General features: G+C 39.1%; 2 protein-coding genes across 8 annotated transcripts; one reads left to right on the top strand and one right to left on the bottom strand.

The window, feature by feature from the left end:
* Positions 1 to 350: 350 nt before the first annotated feature.
* srpx2 (sushi-repeat containing protein X-linked 2) lies at positions 351 to 10,275 on the top strand. Its single transcript, XM_034136500.1, has 10 exons — positions 351 to 597; positions 3,224 to 3,301; positions 4,323 to 4,514; positions 5,090 to 5,266; positions 6,198 to 6,321; positions 6,399 to 6,520; positions 7,112 to 7,291; positions 7,393 to 7,526; positions 7,604 to 7,725; positions 9,117 to 10,275. Exons 1-10 carry the CDS (start codon positions 555 to 557, stop codon positions 9,295 to 9,297), a joined length of 1,353 nt encoding a protein of 450 aa, XP_033992391.1. The 5' UTR covers positions 351 to 554; the 3' UTR covers positions 9,298 to 10,275.
* Positions 9,717 to 24,151, bottom strand: sytl4 (synaptotagmin-like 4). Of its 7 annotated transcripts, none has more exons than XM_034136443.1 (19): positions 23,876 to 24,144; positions 23,714 to 23,781; positions 22,666 to 22,703; positions 21,818 to 22,015; positions 19,070 to 19,285; positions 18,183 to 18,292; positions 17,884 to 17,998; positions 17,624 to 17,791; positions 16,388 to 16,484; positions 16,203 to 16,299; positions 16,000 to 16,094; positions 15,295 to 15,387; positions 14,200 to 14,378; positions 13,631 to 13,733; positions 13,024 to 13,185; positions 11,832 to 11,934; positions 11,641 to 11,749; positions 11,336 to 11,544; positions 9,717 to 10,472 (listed from the first exon to the last, which is right to left on the bottom strand). In XM_034136443.1, exons 4-19 carry the CDS (start codon positions 21,940 to 21,942, stop codon positions 10,330 to 10,332), a joined length of 2,124 nt encoding a protein of 707 aa, XP_033992334.1. In that variant the 5' UTR covers positions 21,943 to 22,015; positions 22,666 to 22,703; positions 23,714 to 23,781; positions 23,876 to 24,144; the 3' UTR covers positions 9,717 to 10,329. The 7 variants fall into 7 exon arrangements, with proteins under 7 accessions (XP_033992334.1, XP_033992348.1, XP_033992341.1 ...); XM_034136457.1 differs by having other exon boundaries at positions 10,330 to 10,472; positions 23,714 to 23,762; positions 23,876 to 24,149; XM_034136450.1 differs by lacking the exon at positions 22,666 to 22,703 and having other exon boundaries at positions 10,330 to 10,472; positions 23,714 to 23,762; positions 23,876 to 24,149.
* Positions 24,152 to 25,382: the final 1,231 nt, after the last annotated feature.

Raw genomic sequence — 25,382 nt, forward strand, 5'->3', positions numbered from 1 at the left:
TTAAAGCACTTTGTGGCCTACTTGTTTTTGAAAAGTGATATAAATAAAGGAAATCATAGAGTATGATTTTAAACAATCAGAGTTCCCATAAGGAATGACTGAGGATAAGACCATGAGTTTCAGAATGAGAGGAAACAGATATATCTATAAATCACCATTGAAGGCATTAATCACGCTATCAGTTATAATAATGAATATAGGAGAAGACGGTTCTGGGTGAGGGTTTATAAAATGGCTAATAATGATCATGTTTAATGCAGTAGTGGGAGGAACACACACAAATACTAAATGCCCAAAAGCGCCACCAAGTGGTGTCCAACTTTGATGATGAAGTAAAAAGATCCTTTTACAAATCTGCGGAGACTGTGGTATGACCGGAGCTCTTCATTCTCCTCAGCTGTGGATTTTTAGTAAAGTTATTTTTAATCGTATGTTAATAGTAAACTTTCTCTGGATTATAACTTTTTATCTTTTCTGTTGGACCCTCGGATCTGATCCAACCTGCGCGTAATTTCTAGTTTTTCCCCCAGAAGTGTTATCTTTGTGTTTCTGACATGCTACTCCGCTTTGTTGCTGTGTTCAGTTTATACGTCACAGGTGAGTCGGAACAATAAAGAAAGTGTTGAAATGTATTTAGCAGACCTTTAGTAGCCTTCAACTTTGGGGTAGTCTACTTGTAGCTACTTTACGTAATATCATTTTCAATTTTTTTATACTTTTTACTTCAGATTTGTTTTTTAACAAAATCTCTACATTTGTTTGGCAGCTTTTGTTACATTGCAGATTACAGTTTTCCATCCACTTCCCAAACAGTAGGCTATATAAACAAGTACAAATGAGCCAAACCTTAAATAATCCAAACACATCTATAATAGTTAAACTATATCAGGAATCATTTTACTGAACAAGAACCTATATATTTTTTTATTTTGTATGTAAATGTTGCTAATTAAACGTAGGCTACATGCTTTTAAGCAAGCTTTTGAATGCAGGACTTCCACTACAGCGGATATTAGTTTAAGTTCACTTAAATTCAAGAATCTGAATACTTTGTCCAAAACTGTACAAAGGTTACACAATTGTGAATTTAGAATAACATATTTGTCTATTTAATTTAAGCCAGACAATAGCTGCACACATACTCTTTGTTAGTTTTCACTAAAAGTTTAATATCGTTAAAGCTTTCTCGTTTCACTCAAACTTCCAATCCCCTGAAGAAGGGAAATGCCTTTATATCAGCCGCAAAAACAACTGTATTAGATGCAGATGTGGTGCGTTTCTGAGGAGACAGTCTGAATGCAGATGGAGCCCACTCCTCTCTTCAGGAATGAGGATCTGAAAGAGTGCAGCAGTCTGAATGAACTTGTAGTTTAGCTGCCTCTCTCTGCAGGAGCCCCTCTGCTTTGCTGACCAAGCAGTTTAATTACAGCTCGGCTCCAATCACTGCAAGTTAATTACTGAGGAGTCCCCCTCTGGGGCAAGTGGGCTGAAGCTTTCATTAATCCTGCAGACCTGAGATTCACCCTGAAGCTCAGAAGCTAATGCAGAGTGATGAAAAGGAAGCTAGTCACCTTTGTCATTAGAGAAAAATGAAGCCTGCATTTGTCAAACTGCTCACCTTTCTCTGCTTCCTCATCATCACTCTGTGTACAGCTGCATGTCTCTGCAGTGAACTCAGCACTGTGAGCAGGGCATGGTGCATCGTGGGTGTCAGTATTCATCACTTGTTTGGATCCTTTACTTGAGTGAAAGTACCAATGTTTCAATGTAGAAACACAACATCGCAAGTAAAAGTCGTGTACAAACTCACATGTAGTCCTAATTGTTCCTCAAGGTGGCCCATGTGACATATGATCAGATATTACATTTTTTTTAAAGGATGCATCAATACAAAATCAGCTAGTTTTAATTGTATTATGCTCACTTGTAGTGAGGTTTCAGTAGTAACGGTTTACATAATTGGGATTTTGTAATCAGCTAACAATAAATCAGTATCAAGGTTCAAGGTCAAGGTTTTTTTATTTTGTCATAAGAACATAGTGTAGCTATGACGATGAAAATCTTAGGTCACAGGCTCCTCCAACAGTGCAATAATCAACCACGATTACATCTAAATACATTTAGTTACAGTATCAAGGATGATTTAATTACAACTTCTAAATATGGTATTTATTGAGATAATAAACGCTAGCAGTATTTATGTTTTATTCTGAAATAGTGGAGTACAGTAGAAAGTATAGCTTGAAATGGTCAAGAGAAGTACTAGTACCTCAATTATACAGTATTTGAGTTCATGCTTGGTTCCTTTTCAGCCCTGCAGTGTTTTTACCTGTAGCTAAAAATGCAGACATTTTATTGCCAAAAGCATGATGATGCATGTTTCCTGAAGTAATGTCTCTTATTCAGCCCCGCGGTGCAGACTGGTGATCTAAGCATTTTTATTTTCTTCTGACTAACTCCCTGTGAAGGGGAAATGGGAAATATTGGTCTGGGGAAGTGTTACTGAGAACTGGAACATCACGCTCATTATGAGAAGAAAACGCTGACGATACGCTTTATCCACACACAGCTGGAACAATCTGAAACAGCTTTTAGAGCAGAGAACGTGTAATGTGATGCGTTATTGTTGTGTTAAAGTGAAGCAAAGGAAGCAGAACATGCCTTGGGGTGGAGGAGGTTTAAAGGCTGGAAAGTTTGGCACTCAGCTCAGCTGTAAACATGGAGTCCTTCTTGAGATTGCTGCTGAGAACAGGATAACAGTAAAACTGATTCATTATGCAGAAAGACAACATTCAGAATGAAAGCCAAAGTACAGTTCACACACACCGCTGATTACGGCTGCATGAGAAGAGATGAGTAAGAGGGAAGTGCGTAATGAAAACAAGCTGTTTGTGCAGAGTTTTGATGAACGTTTTGTCTATTTAAAATGCAGGAATACCCTGCATCTTTCATTCTAACATATTTTCTCTGCACTCATATCTACATCCCTACATTCATGTCTGTCATTTCAAGAAAACAGCAACACATTTAACAAACGTTTTCTAAGCTCTCAGGTTTAAATCCCTCAGGAGTTCCTGTTAGCATCACTGATTGCAAATCCAGGTGTCGGATGGGAATGTTACTGAGCTTGTGTCAAAGGAAACCTGAGCAGCAGTGAAAGAGATTGTGTGCAGATAATCATGAGAATCACATAAATGCTGATGTTTGATGTTTGTTTTCTCAGCTGGCTCTGGGACCATAGAGTATGACAGCTCCAATGACTTTGTAGAAGAAGATTATGGTCCTCAACTAGACTACAAAGGTTGGTGTTAAGAAACACAATATGTTGTATATCTATACAGTACTCTCGACCATGACTGATTTTGCCATTACTATGTACATGGTTGCTCTGGTATCCTTTTTCATTTCATTTAATCGTTTATTTGAATAGGGACAATGCACATTAATGAACACTTTAGACAAATAATGCTTCAAGTGTAAATATGCCGGATTTTAGCTTTGAGCTAATTTCCATCCGTAGTCCCTGACATACAACATATAAGAACATGACATTTGTAAACATAGCAAAAAATAAATACATGATTAATTAATTTAATGTATAATTAAAGAATGAAGAAAAATCTCAATGAATTGAAGTGAATTGGGGCTTTGTTTAACATCAGCAAATGTATAGCCAAACATTAACTCTCACACAACTCTCAACACTAACATTATAACAACACATGCATTTTGGCTAAATTGTTAATATTTCAAACACTCCCAAATAATCAACCCTCTGACGAGTATGAGACTGTTCATGGCAAAGTGTTTCTGAAGATTTCAGTGGAAATGCATGTGTTTGGGAAGCTGTGAGCAAATGACTGCCATAATTGTGTTAGAGTTGGGCCAATGCTAAACGTGGCCTCAATTAACTTCAATTCATGAAGAATTTTCTCAATTTTCCTCAAGAATTAAAGGTAACATTGGATTAATAATTGATATACAAATATTTATTTTGAGGGTGAAGCAAGATAGAAAATAGTTTTTTTGTCACATGTGTTTCAACCAAAAAACATTAACTTTATTCAGTGCTACTCATTTGTATAAACACCATCACAAATGGTATTACTTCTACCCCTCTTGAGTCAATGTGTACACATGCTCATATTCTTATTGTAAAAGTAAAATAATAAAATATTGTGAGGAATAAGGGTAGAGATAAATATATGGAATATCTGACCCCCATTATAGACACAATTGCCAACCACAGATTGAACTTTAGTAACCTCAACTACAAGTGCTTAACACAATCTGGTTTGGATTTGTTTTCTCTTTATACACAGACCCTCACTGGTGTCATTCCCCGGGCCTCACTAACGGAGAGGTGACCTGCCACTCCCCCCGGGGGCGGGCCTACAGGAGCACGCTGGGCACTCGCTGTGAGATGAGCTGCGATCGAGGATACAGACTGATCGGGAAGAGCTCCATCACGTGCCTCCCCAGCCGGCGCTGGTCTGGGACCTCCTTCTGCCGCAGTATGTGGGAGTATAGACTTTACATTCTTATATGAGGATGAATCTGATGGTATTCTACATTCAATTAAATACAATCTATTGCACTGATTGACATATTCCCTGATTACCACAAACATGGGCACTGTATTTTATTCTGAGACTATACACCTTCCTGCTGCAGTAAAATATTCCTAATGCACATAATTCGTATTAATCCACTGCTAAAAATTGTCCCAAGCAAATGCACTATTAACTTCTGTTTGATTGAAATGTGCTAAAGATACAATAATCAGCTGTCTTTGGACATTCCTTTTCCTTTAAAAACAAACGCAAGTGCCAATTGGAAAAATACCAAAGATATTTTTGTGGGAAACCAAAACATTTATAAACATGTGGGTAGAAAAACTCTTGGTGAAAAAGGCATACTGAATTGTTTGAAACCTAAAACCCAAAGTTTAGGAATGATCAGTTATGACTCATGACTTGCAAAACAGTGACTTGTTGCCACCTCTGCCAGTCTCATTATTTAAGATACATTTAGATTCTGTTGTTTTTGTACCCTTACACTGTATGTATGTGCATTGATTCCCCTTCAGAGATGCGATGCCATGTGCTGCCCCTCATCCCCCACGGCAGGTACACCTGCTCCCACGGCTTCATGGTGGACTCCAGGTGTGACTTCACCTGTGACGCGGGCTATCGCATCGAGGAGCAACACTCCCGCACCTGTGAGCGCCGGGGGTCGTGGAGCGGAGGCCAGCCAAATTGTGAAGGTACATCATGGAGGTCTTTCTATCTACATGTAAATATAACCAGATGTGTGAACTCAAAAGTCTTAACTGAACTGTCAGCAAGAGGTTTAACTTATTGCCATCACATGGAGCTTAATTAAGGCCATCTGTGTTGCTATCAGAGGTGGAATGTAATGTATCAAAGTACATATAGGCTACTACGACTACGAGTATTGAAATCAAGTATGATTTGAGGTATTTGTACTTGAGTTTTCTTTTATTTCATTCTGTTTTCTAGAAAAAATGTTGATTATTATTTTTAAGTGAATATGTTCTGGATTTTGATTTTTTTTTAATTATGTTGAGTTTTCTTTTTACAGTTGGTTGGACAAAACAAACATTTTGAAGGTGTCACTTTGGGAAGTTTGAGCTATTGGTGAATGTTAGGGCATTTTTCACCTAACAAACTTAATCAATCAAGTAATGGAGAAAGAAATCAGCAGAATAATTTCTAATAAAGCTAAAAAATGAGCTCCACCAAGTACAATCTGGCTTTTATATTACTGCATGAGTAATAATAACCTAATGGTAAAATATATGATAATATAACACTCAAATGGGACATTTTTTATTAATAGTTTATTATATATATTTGTAATTGTACCTACATACTTGAGTAACATCTTCAATGCATGACTTTTACATGTATAAAGACTATTCTTAAAGTATGGTATGGAATACTTCTTCCACCACTGGTCTCTGGTCTGCTTTTTATTATTCTTTCACAATCCAGTGCGTGTGTGTTTAGCAGAAACACAACACGCACATTTCCTCTGTTCTCTGGACTGAATCCAGAGCTGCGGTCTGCTGTCTTTGAGTTGTCATATTCCGCTCTATCAGACTCTTACAGTTAGGGGGGGATTTCCTTTCTGGCAAAATGTAAATGCTGTAATTTCCCTATTGTTTATTCCAGATACTGACCCTCCAAAGATCAAATGTCCTCCGTCCAGACTCAAGGTTGCCGAGCCTGGAAAACTCACTGCCATGGTGGCCTGGGACCCGCCCAAAGCAACAGATACTGCTGATAAATCCCTTGAGTATGTTGCTCCTTTCCTTTGCCTCTCTTTCCTGTTCCTACTTATAATGGATTAAACTCTCCTCCGCCTCTCTGCAGTGTGATTCTTGTTGGCCAGGGGCCGCGCACCGACTTTAAAGAGGGATCGAGCATTATCCGATACAAAGTGTACGATCAAGCCAGGAACAGAGCCGCCTGCAAGTTTATTGTACGTGTTGAGGGTGAGTTGACTTATAGTGAGTTTAAATACTACTGAGACAATGTTCCCCTGGGCACAGACATGCAGAAGGCCCCACAACATCTTCTTTATAGGAGCAAGTCACACTACATTTGACTTTATCAATGTTCAGCCTCTTTCTATTGTGCTTTTGTGTGTCTTTGTAGTTGTATGTATCTTTTTGTGTGCCATTTTGTCAGTCTTTGTGTCCATTTCTCTTGCCTTTGTGATCGTTTTGCAGAATTGTTATATTGTTTCTTTGTGGTCATTTTTGTCCCTTTGCATCACTTAGTAGTTGTGTTGCGTGTATTTGTGGTTGCTCTGTGTCTCTTAATTGTCCTTTTGAGTCTCTCTGCGGTTTCATGTCTCGTTACAGCTGTTTTACATCTTTTGATAGTTGTTTAATGTTTCATTATGGACATATTGAGTCTCTATGTAGTTGGGATGTGTATCATATTGTAGGTAGACTCTTGGGGGACCCTGATCCTTGAAACCCCCTGAGCCTTGGCCCAATAGGCATGTTCGGTAATGAAAAGAGAGCATTATACCTGGATGACACATTTGATTTCTTATTTCCACTTTGTCCTCCCTATAGTGAGAAGATGCCCAACTCTACCTCCACCTCTGCAAGGCTTCCTCACCTGCTCCTCTGATGGGAATAACTACGGTGCAACATGTGAATATCACTGTGAAGGGGGATATGAGAGGAGGGGCGTCTCTTCTCGTGTCTGCCTGTTCGACCGCAGCTGGGCAGGAGACCCGGCCGAGTGTGTTCGTGAGTCCGCATTAAAGTTGCATATCAGTTTTGCGGCAAAAACATAATAGGACACATATAGAAGAAGGTGCATGATGCATTTGTGACTTGTGTGTTTGCAGCAATGGAGATTAAATCAGATGTAAAGACTGTATCCGCTCTCCTGCAACAGTTTTATGAAAAGAAGAGGCTGCTGATCATGTCTGCTCCAAACATAACTGACCCAGACTACCAGCTGCAGAACATCATGATACAGGTGAGCAAATGTGTGGCTGCTGGTCTTAATAAGGACATTTAAACAAAATAACTCAAAAATGTTCTTGTTTCAAACAGAAAGCAGACTGTGGATTAGACCTGAGACGTGTTACCGTCATCAAACTCCTGGGCTCCCCGCCTCGTGAGACCGGTCACATCAAAGAAAGTCTGCTCAGCTCTGAAGCCATCGAGGGTCTGAGGTGACAGTGAGACTACTTACTGCTTAGTTATTCAGCCGTTTGATTGGTCATGGGGAAAAGTGTTTATTTAGCTGAAATAACTCCCATTTCCATTAACGTTAAGAAGGTGTATCTTATTACTCTATTTAAATGTCAGGAGCCTCCTAATAAAAGGGATTCTGTATGGGGAAAAAAATCCACTTTAAGGATCAGCACTGTTTAAAATGGCCAGATAATAACACCAGGGTAGCCGTAATGGGATTTTGACAACACTGAGGAATGATGATCAATGGTAAACAGGACCATCTCGCTATAGTTTTCATGAGGATCTGTGAGTTAGACATTACTTTGCAGCAGGCTCCAACATGCAGGCACTAGTTCACCTTAGAAGAGGCAGAGATATAGATTTTTCCACCAACTGTGTAATTTGAGTTGGGGGCACTGCTGCTCACTTTTTCCAGACTGGAAAATCTCTTCAGTCTCTCTGACACACAGCAGAGTGAGAGCAGCGTATTAAAGGCACATTCTTTGAGTGTAATGCAAAGCACTCTGGGAAATGTGGGCATCACTAAAGGTAGAAATACGGATGGAAATATATTATATACTGATTTCACTGTTGGCCATGCCTTAAAATATCACATTATTTTTAACTATAAAGGTTCAGCTACAGTGAGTGTTTCTGTCTTAATAATCATTTATAAGAGTGAGTTTTTATTGTGATTGTATTCTTATTTTGTACCTTATTATTTCAGTTTTAAAAGGCAGCAACTGTTAAAAATACTATCAAGTATCAATAAGCTTTAGTCTTATATCATGTATATCATGGGTCTTTTACAGGGGGTCCTCATAGTTACTGCAAGGGGTCGGCCAAATGATTGCTTAAATATTAAAATATGGATTTACAGTAACATGAATCCAACTTTTAGCAAAATATTTGTCCCGTTCTTTAAAAAGAAACCTATACCCATTTCATTTGCACAACATTGATGATGTTTAACCGTGCAGCACCTATTTAGCTACTTAAATAAAAAGGGGAACAATGCTCTCTCCACCTATAGTTGTACGTTTGGAATATTTTGGTTGAATCAACAAAGTAAGATGTCATATTTCTTGCTCAGTACTGATGTACTGGAGGCGTGTGGTGCAGTGGGTTGTGCGTTGGTGTTAGGATCAGGGGGTCACAGGTTCAAACCCCACTGCAGTCAGCATGTCATTGTGTCCCTGAGACACTTCACCCCAAATTGCTCCTGTGGGGATTGCCCACAGTATTGAGTATGTAAGTCGCTTTGGATAAAAGCGTCTAACAAGTGACATGTAATGTAATGTGGGTTATGTACAGTTATATAGAAGGTCAAAATAATCCTGGGCTCTCCTAGATAAAGGGTTTTAATAATCTACTTTGTCTCCTGCAGACAATTGTTCAGGATCTCCAGGTCGTACTTCAGCATGTTGCTGCTGGACGAGCTGGGAATGGACCGGGAGCGCTTCATCTACCCGATGGCGTCGGACGAGCTGTTCTCCTACATCGACAGCTTCATGCTGGAGGAAGAGGAGCGAGAGAGGCTGGAGCTCCACAGGGACTTCTGCGACTAATCAAATAAACCTCTCCTGTTGCCACAGCGATAAACTCATCAGCATTACTAAACGCAAGATGAGGAAGGACAAACAGCCCAAAACCAGGTCCAGAGGGACATAAGGGGGGCGGGGGGGGGGATGTGATCACCAAACAACACTGAAGTGCTAGCACTGTGTTCTCTCTCTAATCATCTGAAAGGCACAGAGGCCAGCAAATGGAGACAGAAGATACAGACAAGCTCGAGAAAAGCTCATTTAAATAAAATGGAAACATAAATTTAGGTGAGATATGTGATTTGGTTTAGTATGTTTGTAAAGTACCACCTGTTCTGATGTGAAATTGAAAGAGAACTGTAAACACACACATCTTAAAAAGCCTATTCAACTAACGTGGACAGGTTATTTAAATCCAGCTGGTATGGACGATTAAGCATGTCTTGGTTTTTAACATTTTTTATTAGATGAACAGAATATTATTGGAAACCTTGAGGTAAACACAACTCTGATCACATACAGTTAAAATATGAATACCTACTTTTATTTCTGCAAATAAAGAGATTTAATAATTTCAAATAAAGATTTTTGTGCAACTTATAAAGATAATAATACAATTTGTTGGATGCAACACCAGAGATTTTGTAGTTTATAATGACTTGTTTTCCCACGTGTCAGTATAATTATGTACACAATTATTAAGAAAAAAGGTGATACTAGTTCTGTGCTAAGTGCTTAAAAGTGTGCGTGAATTTGAAATGCAGTAAATATACATTCTGAATTTTAAAAAAATATATAAAATGTGTCCTTGCTCTTAAATTGAACCCAGAGTTTGTGATGTTTTGGCACATTTTCTAAAGTTACACCAGTCTGCAGTCAGGGGGCGGAGCTAAACACGAACCCCACAGGGAGGCAGATGTTCAGCAGGAAGTGTGTGTTAGTCACTTCAGGAGACGCCTCTGCGCTGACAAACTTGCAAAATATAAAAAATCCATAATCTCATACGTGTCTCAGACCTCGCAGTTTTTTACATTTCAGTCTCTTTTGGTGCCGTCCTCATTTGGCCTTCACCATGGTGGAGCGCAGGGGAAGAGTGCCCTCTGCCCACGAGTCGGGGTACTTCATCATCTTCTCCCACAGACTCACTTCCTCTCCCAAAGAGTCCATTTCCACTTCTGCTTTTCCAATTTTCACTGTGCCTGCAGGAGGGAAGATTACATGAAGGCAATCATGAGATTTACGGGTGGCAAAAATGAGTCTTTTTTAAATTAATAATGGCAAATTCCTTTTTCACACTGAACTTTCCCACATAGAAGCTTTAGAAATAATCTTGAAATTAAGCGTCTCTTTGTCAAAAAGGTTATTATTATTTGACAATAAAACCTATTAAACTAGAAGAGTAGATATAGTATGACTTTCTATTTGATATGAGGATTCATTTAATTTTCCTTCACGCAAGTTATTAAGGAAGGGGGTAGGAGTAAAAGAGGGTACCTAAACCAAACAATTACTACAAAAAATGTTTTCATTCTTGATTCCTCTCCTCTCGTCTTAGACCCTCCAACCTGAGATGTGAGGAGGAGGCGAGGTAGAGGCGCAAGGGAAGGGAGCGGAGGAAACAGGCGTTTAACAAAATGAGACATCTGTTCCTCTGAGCCGCCATTTAAAAAGCATAGTCAAGTAAAACATTAAGTGTTCATTGTTATGTAATAGCCTAGTGCTGTATGTTATGATGTTTCTGTTCATGACACCTTATACATTTATTTTTAATTCAAATACCCAAAACAAAACGTTGAAAGGGTCCTGTGCATCCTCGCTAATAGCACTCTCCTAGCTCACTCTTTCCGGTTTAAGGAGAGAGGAGACAAGGAGACACAAAATAGATAGATAAAAGAGTAGATTCCTAAATCTAGACCACTAACCCTGACAGCTTTGGTGCCATTAACAAAGAGCAATGCTCACAGAAGAGCAATTGTTTAAACGACACACAAAAGAAGATATAAGATAAATATATAAAAAACTAAAAAACTTGTACTTATATTGAATGAATTGTATATTTGACCTGTTCCCGAGCTGAGGCGGAGTCCTCCCAGGAACTCGTTGCTCCCCATGGCCTCTCTGTCCCACACTGTGAGCTCCAGACACATCTCCTGCAGCTGCTCCAGAGCCACATCCTTGTACACAAACGTGTGGTCGTAGCTGGGGTTCAGGTTCTTCTTCACCACCGGAGTCTTCTTCTTTGTGTTCTTTGCCTTCGTTGGGAACAAATAACTGCAGGACCACAAAAAGAGAGTGAGTCTTGAACAGAGAAGATGCTTTTATGTGAATGCAAAATGTCCTTTTAAGACTGGAAAGTTGATCACTTACCCTTTTACGAAGCTATCGGAGGTGCCTCCTGGCTTCATTGCCATCAAGTTATTTGCCTCTTTGATAAGGACATGCAGCTCTCCACTTCCCCCGACCTCTGCCTTTTTGCCTGAGGAGAAGATAGACACACACTCTTAGAAGTTAAGTCAGAGTGAATGTAACTCAGCCAGAGCTTCTTATCATCGTCTTACCTTTTTTCCCAGAGGTTGGCTTTTCAGGTGTGACATACTTCAAGGAGATCACCAGCTCTCCTTTGTACTGAGCAAAAGCTGAAGCTGGTGCAGCAGAGGCTGACTGTTGGAGAGTAGGTTTTATAGTCAGGACACAAGAAACCCAAGTAACAGTACAGCAAACATGGAGGCCTCATGTCACACTGGTGGCAGAGGCTGATGTCAATGTTTACAAAAAACAAACACATTAACAATATATCAGCTGATAAACACTTAGACTCATAGACAGCAATCCCCCCTCTTCTGTTCAAGGTAAAGACTCTTCAGCTTGATGAAATATATAACAGACTCTCACTTTCCAAATGATCTCAAATACAGTCTACTGCTGTGTTTATTGTATTTTTGTAACTCTGGCACAACCTTTTCCTTCGGGATAAATAAAGTCTTATCTTATCTTACATTGACCCCCACAGTAAACAGGTGAGGCTCTGCTTCTCACAGCCAATCTGCAACTTGCTTTGCTCTAATTGATATTTAAAACTGGAACTGCAGTTTTAACCTCCAGTAGTGCTATAGAGGAATATTATATTCGTTTGATCTAGTGCACGTGCACGGAGGTGACGTGTTTCACATTCCTGCAGAAGGTTTCCCCCTCTTCCTCTGATCTACAGGTCACAGCAAAGCACTGTGAAACACATCAAAGAGCAGGCAGAGACAGGCGAGCAGAGTGCTAGTAGCCAGTGAGTATATACAAACAATTAGGTTTTTTTTTCTTCTACAAAAAAGTGCAGATTTATTATGAAAAAGGAAAAGTTTTCAACAAGTTTGTAGACCACAGGATAAATACTAATCGTACAAAATAATGAATTTAAACAGAAAATAGATTTACAAGAAAGTACCACACAAAAAATAATTCAAATAATTTCTTTACACTGTGTAACGCACATTACGGATTAATAGATATGAATGCATAAGAAGACATCCAACACAAGAGGTATACTTGGACATTTTAACGTCTTTAAGGCTGCTCTTTAGTACGATACATGTATGTGTACTAACGTATAGTCTACAGGCAGCAATGCAATGTTTCAAAATTAGCCTTAGGAAGGAAAGGTATTCATCACATTGTTTGGACACTGGAGATTTACATAATTCAATAAAGGTGCCATCTTAAGAATTCTTAACAGTTCTACATCCAGTGTCTCTGATCTACCTTCGCCATGAGAGCCACGTTCTCCTCGTGCGGGGAGTCGAGGTCTCGGCTGTCCAGAGGGATCTCCACCTCTCCCAGGAAGGCGTTGCGGCTCAGGCGTCCGTGATGCCAGACGGATATCAACATGGAGCGGGTGAACAGCTGAGAGCGGCTGATGGAGTACTGACAGTGGGAGAAGAACGAATCAAAAGTTGATCTTAATTTTTAAAACCTATTTTTATTTTAGTGCTCTGGTGCTGAAGGGAGTTCTAAATAAAACATGGGACATGAATTAATCAAAATGAATTCAGATTTGATCAGAAGTTGCATCTGAAATCTTCCTAATATTTCCCTTCACTCTAATGAGCAAATCCTAAATTACAGATGAATAATACTACGAATGGTTTTATCCAGCTTTCCTTTCTGAAGCATTGTTTGCTACTGTATTTAAGCTGATTCTACATTGGACCAAAATCTATATTTGACAACTATTCTAATCTGCAATGTCAATATCAATCTTAAAGTCTCTGTAGGTGTGGTCATTATTTGCAGCATGCGAGGCACAAGGTCACTAATCAGGGAGTGCCATTAAGTCAACAGGAGAAGGTCAACACTTATAAACCCTCACCTTCAGCGTTTCGTTGTAGACCGGGTCCACCGTGTTCCTCTTGATGCTGGTTTTCTTTTTGCTCTGGCGAGATTTGTCAGGCAGTAGATAACATTTAACATAACTGAAACACAAAGACAGAAGGAATGCTTAAAGTAGTTTCTCACAGAGATGTCTACCGCTTCTCTGCTGCATTTCTTTTAAATATATTTTTTTGGTTTATTTGGCCGTTTTTAACTCGTACAACTTAAATACAGATCTCTATATTTGAGAGCATGTGAGTCAATACATGATATGTTAGTTCATGAGAATCAGCTCTGTATACAACTGAATACATTCTCTGGAAAATATCTGTTGACATTGAATTTCCTGTGAAGTTCAAGCAATCACCAATAGGATGTGATAATCAAGACTTTTGTAAACACAGCAGCTTCTTATCCACACGGATCAAAGTTGTGCTAACAGCACTAAGTGGGGTGTGTGCAGTACACATCTGTTACTGTGTCATAGCCACAATATGCAGTATGAAGGCCAACATTTAAATTATGTGAATTACGCTTGGAGAAAGAAAAAAGTTTATTAATAATTACGGATGGGAAAGCTGGCCCGAGGCATTGCCGTAGGCCAGCCCGTGGCACTCCTTGATGAAGACATGGAGGCTCTGGGTGGGCTCGTTGTAGCTCATAGAGAAGACCAGGTCTCCGCTCACTTCCACACTGTCAAAGTCTCCTGCTTCACTGTAAATACTCATCAGGCTGCCCAGCGTGCTCTGGAGGAACATACAGACACCTGAGCTGAAAACTCATCATCAGCCATTTCTGTATCATTATTCACAAATTCTGACTTTAAAAGGATAGTTTGGTTGCTTTGGAGTGGAATTGTATGACTTAATTATCCATATTCATAGTACTTACTATAGGAGAAACAGACATGTGTAACAGCATGGAAATTAAGGAATGTACTGCGGTGCTCGGAGACATATTTTAAACACCAAAATTAAAAGATAAGTTAAATTAAGTGTACACAATATGTAAATTATTATACTGCTTTTCCTTGCGGTCAGATAGTAATTTCTGTTATCTCTGCTATCTTCAAAGCCACCCACTGACACAAATATGTTTCAGATGGCTAAAATAGTTTGGCTCAGGCTCTTGTGTACAGCAATACATTGCTTAGCTTTCGTGATGTAATTCCTGCCTGGTCTCAGCTGGGTGTGCCAGCTGCCATCTACAGTTATTATGGATAATTAACCCACCCATCCGAACTATTATTAAATACAAAATAGCGCCATTAAGATTATGTTCTAGAAGACACCATCTGATTGCTTTGTGATGAAGGTGCAGATCAGATTTCACAATAAAGAAAACTAAGAAATTACCTAACACAAAACTGCTGAGTTGCAACAGAAAGGGACAAAGAAATTAGCAAAGATCAGAATGTTTCTGTCAATAACTAAATCCAGAGTGACAGTCACTGTTGTGTCCCCTGAAGCTTTGGTAAGTTTATAAACATCAAGGACTTTTCATATCAGTTTCACACTTGCTGGAGGATATCCTGACTGAGGTCAAAGATGCTCGTTCAGATTATCTAACATCAGTTCCGTTGTGAGAGACATAATGAGCTGCGTTCCGAAGATTAATCTTTTGGTGTACTAATGTGAGCTAAGAGAAATGTCAATACTCTACCTTCGAGCTGTGCAGACTGTAGGAGCTTGAAACCATTGACCTTTTATGAAAGCTAACCAAGCTGTCAATATCTTCCTCCTCCTCTCCATCTTCCTGTGGAAACATAATAATTAGATTTCTGTCTAAAATCAGGCTAGGGTTTTTTAAAAAAAAAAACATAATAAACACATTTTAGTCAATTTAAGTAGCAGAAAAATCAAACTATGTCGATGGTCTCCTTTTGGTAGTTTATGAACAGGCAGGAAATAATTCACCACAGAAAAGAGCCAGAACCAGAATAGACCAGCCATTGAACACGTTTTGTTTTAGCAAGAGGCTTGACTCAGAGAATATCTTTAAAAAAACGTTCATATGGACTGCCTATATAAGCTAAAACGCGTCCTAATAAAGGAGTTTCCTTGGATTGTGTGTACTTTGCTAACCTATATTTGCATTGCATCACATAAATTATCTTTCACAGAGGGGAGGGTGATGTGTCTGGGGGACAGAACAGAGCACATCTAAATAGGATGGAGCAAACCTAGTCCCAAGACTGAAACTGAAACAAGCTAAAAGCAAGTAGTGTTGATCAGTGTCAGCTTCAGAATTGGGAAGGTTGAAGAACGATTGAAATATAATTGGGTATATATATAAAAGCCTTTATTGGACCTTTAACATAGATTCAGGGTAAAGCACTAGAGAATAGTATCAAAGTTAAATTTGTACCTGTATTTCTAGGACTGGTACAGAGCGTCTCCTGTTGCCCATGGAGACCTCAGCCGTGTCACATCCCTCTCGAAGGTCCAGTGTGGATATCGTCTCTGTTATAAACATACAGACCAGCAGTTAAACTACAATACACACAATGTTTTTCCTTTGATTCTGGAAGTAGAACAACAGCATTGCATGTGGTTATATCAGATGCTAACCAGGGGGTTTTTGGCCTCGTTTGATGCTCTTCTTGAAGAGTCTATCAACGTCCATATCCGGGCTCGGGCTGACTCGGGCTGTTTTTATTTCCGGGACCTGTCGTAACAGAAACAAGGAGTCACATTTATAGAAAAGAAAATACTTTGAGAAGGAAACACGAACCTGGCATTTGAAATATTCGTACATGGATAACTTCTGAGTTAGCACTGTCCTCTGTCACGATGTCTGCTTTGACTGGAGCCGTCAGACTGGACACAGTGGACCCTGAGAGGCTCTCTCTCCTGTGGGATGACATACATCTGTATTAATTACAGATACAAGTCTTTACATTCAAACAGAGGTGGGAAGTAGTGGAGTACAAATGCTTTGTTACTGTACTTAAGTTCATTTTCTGGTATCAGTACTTTACTCCACTACTTATTTCTCTGACGACTTTTTACTTTTACTTCTTACATTTTTAACTCAAATACCTGTACTTTCTACTTCTTACATTTTCAAACAGGCTGGTTCCTTTAGTTTGAATGTGTGTTTGGTGGCGTGATCATTATTATTTAGAGTCATTGCGTGCCTATTGATTTTAACACGAATCGTGTATCCATCATTTCCTGGTCTTCTCTAAAGAAGAGCGACCAATGAAAACGTTGTCATGTTGCCGTTGTTCAGTATCGAAACATTCATTAGCTAACAATGACATTATTGTTCTATTAATAAGAAGGGAGGTCGGTTACTCTTTAAAACAGATGGTAGTTATGGGTACTTTTTACTTAAGTACATTTCGAAGCCCATACTTCTTTACTTTTACTTGAGTAAAGAAGTTGAGTCAGTAAAACAGACAAATGTGTAACTACCACGCCCAGAATGTCCATGCATGAGTTTATGCTCATAAGATTCTGTCTTTTTTTTGTAAACCAAAAAATAGATTTGTCACGTTTTTAGGTAAAGTCTTTTTGTCAACAATATAGCATGTTGATAAAGTCACAGAAATAGTTTAGTGAAGACGGTGCAGTGTTATTCTGAGATAAAAAAATAGGGAAAAGGACGTCGACAAACATATCGTCATAGTTTCGATTAACAAAATCAACACTGATATATAGCAATCGTTTTACTGCAGTTACTGATTATTTTGTATTTTAAGGTGTCCACTTGTTTTTTATTTTAAACTATTAAATGTAGAACGGCAAGACACATTATCCAAAAGGCACTCTAGTTATATATATATAATTGTTTAAAAGTATTTAACAAAAGGGTGAAACAAACAACAATGCATTTTGTATTAAAAAATGATCTGACACAAGGTAGACTTCCCCAGTACAATTACCAGCTCTGGGGGAGGAGGGCCAAAACACTTCAATCACTCTAACGTTGCTTTGAAGTTACCTTGTAGTGTTTGTACTTTTTAAAGTAACTACAGGGGGTTTACCTTTGTTGCTCGGGGGTCACATGGCCAGATTCAGTGTCTGTTTTATGGCTGCTCATACTGTTGTTCTCTGCAGACTCCGTGTCACTGCGAGTTGGCTTTGACCAAACATCCTCCTTTGATTCAAATGACTCTCTTGAAGCAATTGATCCTGTATTCTCATTTGCATAACTGTAAAAGTAAATATGACAAAAGGAAGAGATGCTAAATCCGCGTCTGAGAACACTAAAATGTGTAAATAAATGTGAAAACTAGAGACACACCCATTGTTATCTGTTACTTGATTTTTCTGCCTGACCCGCGGCACAGGAATGGGAAGATCTGGGTTTATGTCAGTGCTTCTCAACAGCACTTCTCCTGTTGTCTCACGCTTCTTTGCTGTAACACAGAACAAATGTTAAACACAGCAGTTAAACATAATGTCACTTGTATTTCTCTCCTCCTGCTGTTGAACAGGGACAACATTCCAGTGACTGTGGGCATTTCATTTGGCCCAGACTGAGAGCTGTTTACATTCCTTGTTGAACAGTAGATAGCCACCACTTCCTCTTCCTGTACTCACCCATTGGTCTCTTTTTCAGGGAGACTCTCACCAGGTCGTGTCCAGGAGTCATGGAGAAACGGTTGACCCTTTGATCGTAGAACCAGTCCCCTGTCCTTTTCTTTAGATCCCTACAATGCCATATAAATACTTTATAAAAGGTCTTAATTTAAGAGAATTTACACTCATTCATCAGTAAAATAACACATTTAAAAAAAGGTTAATGGTTAATACCTGTCATGCTGTATTTTTCAATTTGAACATACTAGAGCTGAAATGATTATTCGATTGGAAGAAAATAATTGTATTATTAATTAGGCTTATCATAAAAGTATTTTTTAATGTAGAATATATATATATAGAAGAAAATAGACCAAACGATTAAACTAATACATAATTGGCAGGTTTATTGATAATGGAAATAATAATAATTTGCAGCACTGATAAATATGCTGCTCAAAATAATAGGTTTTCAAAGATAAAACTATTAGTCAGCAAATCGTGCTACGATTGTACAATTTTAAATAACCAAAAATAACTACATATTAGTGTCTTCCGTGTGAATGATGGTCTGCTTTGTATTTGCTTCCAAATAAACATAAACCTTTTTAAAATAGCCAATCCACCATTAAGTAGTCCTGAACAAACAGACTACAACTGTTTGAGTGACTGTTGCTTAAATCTACAGGGCCCAGCTATTCCAGGAAATGACTCAGCCTTTTTTTGTTAAAGTTTTCATGTGTGACTTCTACATCTTCACCAGGTAATCCAAGGGCGTATAGTTCAGGATTAGCTCAATCTTAACAGTATAAAAACTGAAGACAAATAGTTTCGATCCAGAAACAATATTTGCTCATATAAAAGTATTCTCAACATCTAATGAGAGCATAAACAAAACAATCTCTCACGTCTCTTTGGCACACACGCTGCAGACCCAGGATCCATCGGGGATCGCTATTCGGCAGTTTCTGCAGAGATGGTGATTGCAGATCTTACACTGGCTGGAGAAAACAGTCAGTCGACTCAGAGGATCCTGACATCTGCCACAACTGTGCTGACTGTATTTTCCACTGCCACGTTTGGCCCCTTTCCTCTTCACTTCCAGCAACTCCGTCTTCATGCTCCTGAGAAACAGAAACGCAAGTAATGAACAAGAAGAGTTGTTAATGATAAACTTCCTGAGGTCTATATTTTTACGACTTTTGTTAGTTTTTCTGTATCACCTTTGACCATACTTAAATTACCAAAAAAAGGTAGTTTACATTGCAACGCAAACATCTGTATATTAAAAAAACATATAACATGGACTCTCTCTTTGTAATCCATTGCATGGCCTGTTGGGTAAATTTGTCTCCAGCTCCCAGCAACTATGGCTGGGTTATGTTTGAATTTAATATACTGATGCCAATAACATTTCTGGGTATTGGGACTAATTTAGATTATACTTTCATATGAGTAAACAAGACTAAATATCTGACTATACTTAAGTATATTGACACATTTTGCATGGTTTTTAATAAGAACTGAGGTTCAATTAACCAGGCCTACAAACACCAAGACATCCCGAAATAGACATCAGATACCTTCATGAACACATAACGTTAAAAACTAGAAGCTGTTGAGGTCTCCATATTAAGTTGAATAACTAAAATGAAAGTTAATATAATCAAATATAATCTTGTATAACCCACAATGAAAATGCATTATATTTCATGTTTTATCACCACGGTATATACAAAGTGTAAGTGGTTTGAAAAGTTACGTTTAAGGCCTATTATAGTTTATGGGTGTCACTGTTTAGCAGAGGGGAGACAGTTGTCTTCACTCACAGCAGGCTGTGCACAGGAGGCCCCTGACTCAATGGAAAAGTACTGGAGCCCCAAAATGTGTTTAGGCCATACCATAGGAGAATATGTCTGGACATGTCCAGTCCTGCACAGCAGAGGCCATGACCTTTTCCCACAAATATGGTTATGAAGGAGGTGTCTTTGGTTTTTTGTCCCTGTGTGCAGCATAAAAGCACTGGTTGAGAGGGAGAAAGCTCCAGAGTGGGGTTTCTCCTTGGTAAGTTCTCTCAAATAGGTTTTGTTTTGACTGTGTTTTACTAAAACCAACTGAAGTGGGCCAGTTGAAGTTAGAATTAAAATGTCACAACTGAAGTGGGCCAGTTGAAGTTAGATTGAAATGTCACAACTGAAGAGGGAGAGTTGAAGTTAGACTTTTAATGTCACAACTGAAGAGGGAGAGTTGAAGTTAGACTTTTAATGTCACAACTGAAGAGGGCAGTTGAAGTTAGATTGAAATGTCACAACTGAAGTGGGCCAGTTGAAGTTAGAATTTAAGTGTCACAACTGAAGAGGGCAGTTGAAGTTAGAATTTAAATGTCACAACTGAAGAGGGCAGTTGAAGTTAGAATTTAAGTGTCACAACTGAAGAGGGCAGTTGAAGTTAGAATTGAAGTGTCACAACTGAAGAGGGCCAGTTGAAGTTAGAATTTAAATGTCACAACTGAAGAGGGCAGTTGAAGTTAGAATTGAAGTGTCACAACTGAAGAGGGCCAGTTGAAGTTAGAATTTAAATGTCACAACTGAAGAGGGCAGTTGAAGTTAGATTGAAATGTCACAACTGAAGTGGGCCAGTTGAAGTTAGAATTGAAGTGTCACAACTGAAGTGGGAGAGTTGAAGTTAGAATTTAAGTATCACAACTGAAGAGGGCAGTTGAAGTTAGAATTTAAGTATCACAACTGAAGAGGGCAGTTGAAGTTAGAATTTAAGTGTCACAACTGAAGAGGGCAGTTCAAGTTAGAATTTAAATGTCACAACTGAAGAGGGCAGTTCAAGTTAGAATTTAAATGTCACAACTGAAGAGGGAGAGTTGAAGAGATTCTAATGCATTTGATTTCACACCCGGTAATCCATGAGGATTTTCCTCTGAATTCCACCGGAAGAGGTTTTTAATACAACTGAAGAGGGACAGTTGAAGAGAGAGTGACGAAATAAAATAAGAAATGTAAAACTGTGAATTGAGGTTTCATATTAGTAATTTACCACAGCATGAAATATTTGGTATGATTGTCACATTGTAACGAGAGAAGGTAAAAACCCTGTATAAGTGTGGACCATTTTCTTCAAATAAAAATCATCCCACCCTTTTGGATTGGGGTAACTTAAAATAAATCTGCGCTCTCCTCTCCTGCTTAAAAGGTAAGATTGCACAACTGCCACACTCACACTTAGGTAGGGCCACACCTCATTACTGATACCAAAATCTTTCGGGATTGCTTAAACGGATTTAGCGTGTCGTCTGAATTGAAACAGCAGTTAATGGAGGTGAGATCTTGCTGACCCCAGTGGATCCGAGCCGGGCCGTGAACTTACATAGACTCAATAGCTTCTGTTAGGTCAATTAGAAGGTCTGAGTAATTGCCGGAATAAATTAACACGCCTCCCGACTCCAACAAAGCGGAAGAGAAAAAAGTGTATAGTAAATACACGTTTTTTTTTTTTTAAATCCCCCCCAAAAAAGCATGTTCATTTTCTGTGATTTACAGAGTAAGTTACTTTAAACTGTGTTCATTACCTTGATTTGAATAAACTGGAAATAGCATTAGTAAGTTAACCAAGAGTACAATTGACAGAAAGTGCTCTCTCCTCACCGCACACGGAGCTCCTCGGCCTGCCTCAGCTCCTCGTCCCGCTGCAGCACCTCCAGGATCCTCTCCCGCTCAGAGTCAGACAGGAAGGCCAGGTTCAGGTTGATCATGTCAGCAGCCTCGGGCATCGTGGCAGTTATCGTGAACCCTCAGCGCAGGTTAACTGGCTCAACTCAGGGGCTGTCGCATCAAGAAGATCTCCTGAGGGCAGAACCAACAATCAGGAATAAACTCAACTGGGACACTTCACAAAAGTTTGATTTAACACTGACAAAACATGCATTTGAGTATTTTTCTATGTGATGCAACCCAGGCAGAGCTCTACAGGGAAAAGAGGAACTTAATGCCTGACGATGATGAAGAGCCAGACTTATCAAATGGCTAATAATCGACTAAGTGATATTTTTCTCTTCCCGTTGGCCTCCATACATAGAAGCCTCAGTCCAGCAACTTTGCGATGGATCGTTTTTGAGTTAGAGTTGTAGTCTCCTTGTTTTCAGAAAGGCTTATCAGTCAAAAAGGATATCCATGGGAATCTAGATAATCACAAAACTAACAGACAGAGGAAAAGGTCTACAACTTTGGAGCAAAAATATTTGTTGAATCTAGCGATCCAAAAATGATATATGACTAATAGAAACCAGGATGATGGAGGATTTAAGGCTTGTTCTGAGCGAGAGAGGCTAAAACAACATGAACTTGGCTTCTGTGTCCTGGTTCCCACCCTCTAAGGATACAGAGAGCCGGGTGGAGTTCTGTAGTTTATAAACAATCCCAAAAGGCTAATCCCAAAAACATGCTGGTTGTCTGTCAAGTTCCTTTTGAAACGTAAATTGAGGAGGTGACTGTACCTGTAAGCAGAGGTGTAAGAAGTACTCAGATCTTGTACCTAGGTAAAAGTAGAAGTACCAGAGTTTTGCAGATTGGTCCATTTCAGAATCATATATGATATGTTTTGATTATAATTATTGATGCATTAAAGTGTTATCAAAGTCAGTAAAGGTGCAGCTCGTTTTAATTACTTTGTATATACTGCAGGGTAGCTTGTGAATTTACTCTAGACTAAAGTCTTATTTAAGTGTTGATCTATATTTCACATCATTAATCCAAATCTGAAAAGAAACTTGAGGCATTAAATAAATGAAGTGGAGCAAAAGTACAGCATGTACCTCTGAATTGTTGAGTAAAAGTTCAAAGTAGCATACATTGGATCAAGTAAAGTAAGTATTTAAAAAAAGTGTACTTAACAGTAGGCTACTTGAGTAAATGTACTTAGTTATTTCCCACCTCTGCTGTTAAGTAGGTACACAATAGAAAAGCTGCACTCCAAAACTACACAGAATGTGATACTTTTTTCCTCATTGTTTGAATACCATCTGGAGGAGGCTTGCAGCAATATCAACTTATTCAAGGGAACTCGTCTAGTAACCCTCAAGGAAATTGCGCATGCGTCATAGAGATGGTGTAATAATGAACTAATCTTAATAGGAGATATTAAATTCGTCTAGAAACACTTAGTTCAAGCTACACTTACCTAGCCTACCCCTAAAAATGCTGCTATGTCTTATCAAATGTAAATGAGGCTATTTTAACAAATAATAATTTGACAAACAAATTCCTAGACAATGGGTGTTTTTTTTCCAGCATTATCAGCAAACTGTGATTAGATGTGTGTAAATGAAGATATTACGGCTTATACTCCAACAGTTGAAAGAGTACGTTACGTTACTGACAATTAAATAAAGGCTAACGATACTCCATTTTCAATTCATGGTATTTTAAAATCAGTTTGCTGTTATCCGACTGTGAAGGCTGGTGTTTTGGTGCAAACGATTCAATTATATTACGTGGAAAAGAGTCGGCTGAGAAATAATACAAAACAGTATTAAAATAACTCACAGTGTTGTTAAATGTCGACTTTACCACCGATACACGGCTTGCAGCGTCACTACGGGCGACAGATATCCCTGTCAGAAAACACAAAACGGGTAAAAGTAGCAAAAAGCTAACAACGCTTTAAAGTTATTACATTTCCGCGTGTTTTTAAACTGGTGTACTCACTTTCCTCGTCGATTTTTATCCCGTCTTTTCCCACTTCTTCCTCCTGCCTCCCGTCTCCAAAAAACTGTTGACTTTGTGTTGGAGGAGTCTCAACTACCGGAAGATACGGAAAGTTTGCAGAAGACAAGCAGGAGCGCCTCTCCACAGTTTCCACTGTGACAGGTGTATTTCCTTAGCTCTGTTTACCACAGGAGGGCTGGATGTGGAAAATGTGACCCATGTAACACTCCATTAATTTCCTCTGCTCACTCTACCCTGCGAAACAGTAACCTGACAGGGAAGTGCATGGGTTCTAAAAGTTGACTGTGTTAGAAAAAAAACCGTGGGAAATGCAACACATCATGCAAAATATCAACAAAAAGTGAGGAATGTATTGCTGTTGAGGAAAAGAGACACTACAAATGGCGTGTCTGTACAACTCTCTATACACTATGGCTTTATTTGTTGTCTAGGCGTATGCAAAGTGATGATAGATGAACCACGTTGTTAGGAACATTATTACTCTGCCATATAAACACTAAAAGATAACGTTTGTAAAGCTGGTCTTATATGGACAGGGTTCGAGTTATAAACTGAGCTCTATGGGGGTCTTTGAAATTAACACACACTCAAACTCAATCACACACACACACACACACACACACACACACACACACACACACACACACACACTCAAACTCAATCACACACACACACACACACACACACACACACACACACACACACACACACACACACACACACACACACACACCAATAATAAACATATGAACAGGGGTTACTATTTAAAAAAAAATTGCAAATGTATTTGGGAACCTATCCATGTGAACATATTTTGGGGGTGGACCTCAAATCCTCTAGGGGGGTCCGGGGGCATGCCCCCCCTGATAAGATATTTTTTTAATTTTGGAGTTAAATGCATCAATCTGGTGCACACCCATCTGAAACAGATGCCACATCATGTAGACAGATAGTCACCCTGTGTGAGGCAAACCCACATTTGCGCAGCGTTGCGTTCACAATAGCCTACATTAAAAAAATGATAATCGCTAGGCCATCGGGAAACCTCCCGGCCCTCCCGATGGCCAGTCCGGGCCTGCCAGCAGCCCTCTACTTGCTACAAACTTAAATATGAAAACATAGCCGTGGGAACATGTTTCAAATGGGGGGTGCTGTGGGGATGACACCAGGGCCGGTTCTGACCCGTTTGCTGCCCGAGGTACATTTTCGCCTCGCACATTTTCGCACATTTTCCATCCAAATGAAGCAACATTTCTAAATCATTTTCAGACTAATTTGACTACACATGTTAGTGTTGTTCGATCTTATTGTCTTATATTTGTGTACAGCACTTTGAATTGCTTTGTGTTGAAAGCTGCTCTATAAATAAACTTGATGACTCACAATCTACTAGGATTAATAAATGTCCAAAGTGTCTATTACGTTAGTAGGAAATCCAACCAGAGCAACTGAGCATTGGAATAGAGCATGTTGTTCATACGGCCCA

The sequence above is a fragment of the Trematomus bernacchii genome, unplaced genomic scaffold, assembly GCF_902827165.1.
Source record: "Trematomus bernacchii unplaced genomic scaffold, fTreBer1.1, whole genome shotgun sequence".
Lineage (NCBI taxonomy): Eukaryota > Metazoa > Chordata > Actinopteri > Perciformes > Nototheniidae > Trematomus > Trematomus bernacchii.

Bases quoted from the DNA above. Each gene is read 5' to 3' on its own strand.
- srpx2 (XM_034136500.1), top strand. From the start codon at position 555: ATGCTACTCCGCTTTGTTGCTGTGTTCAGTTTATACGTCACAG. The intron at 5,267-6,197 runs GTACATCATGGA...TGTTTATTCCAG, and splicing joins AGGCCAGCCAAATTGTGAAG to ATACTGACCCTCCAAAGATC. The intron at 7,726-9,116 runs GTGACAGTGAGA...TGTCTCCTGCAG, and splicing joins GAAGCCATCGAGGGTCTGAG to ACAATTGTTCAGGATCTCCA.
- sytl4 (XM_034136443.1), bottom strand. From the start codon at position 21,942: ATGCCCGAGGCTGCTGACATGATCAACCTGAACCTGGCCTTCCTGTCT. The intron at 17,999-18,182 runs GTGAGTACAGGA...TCTGTGTTACAG, and splicing joins CCTGAAAAAGAGACCAATGG to CAAAGAAGCGTGAGACAACA. The intron at 13,734-14,199 runs GTAATTATTAAT...TTTGTGTTTCAG, and splicing joins TCGGGCCAGCTTTCCCATCC to TTATGTTAAATGTTATCTAC.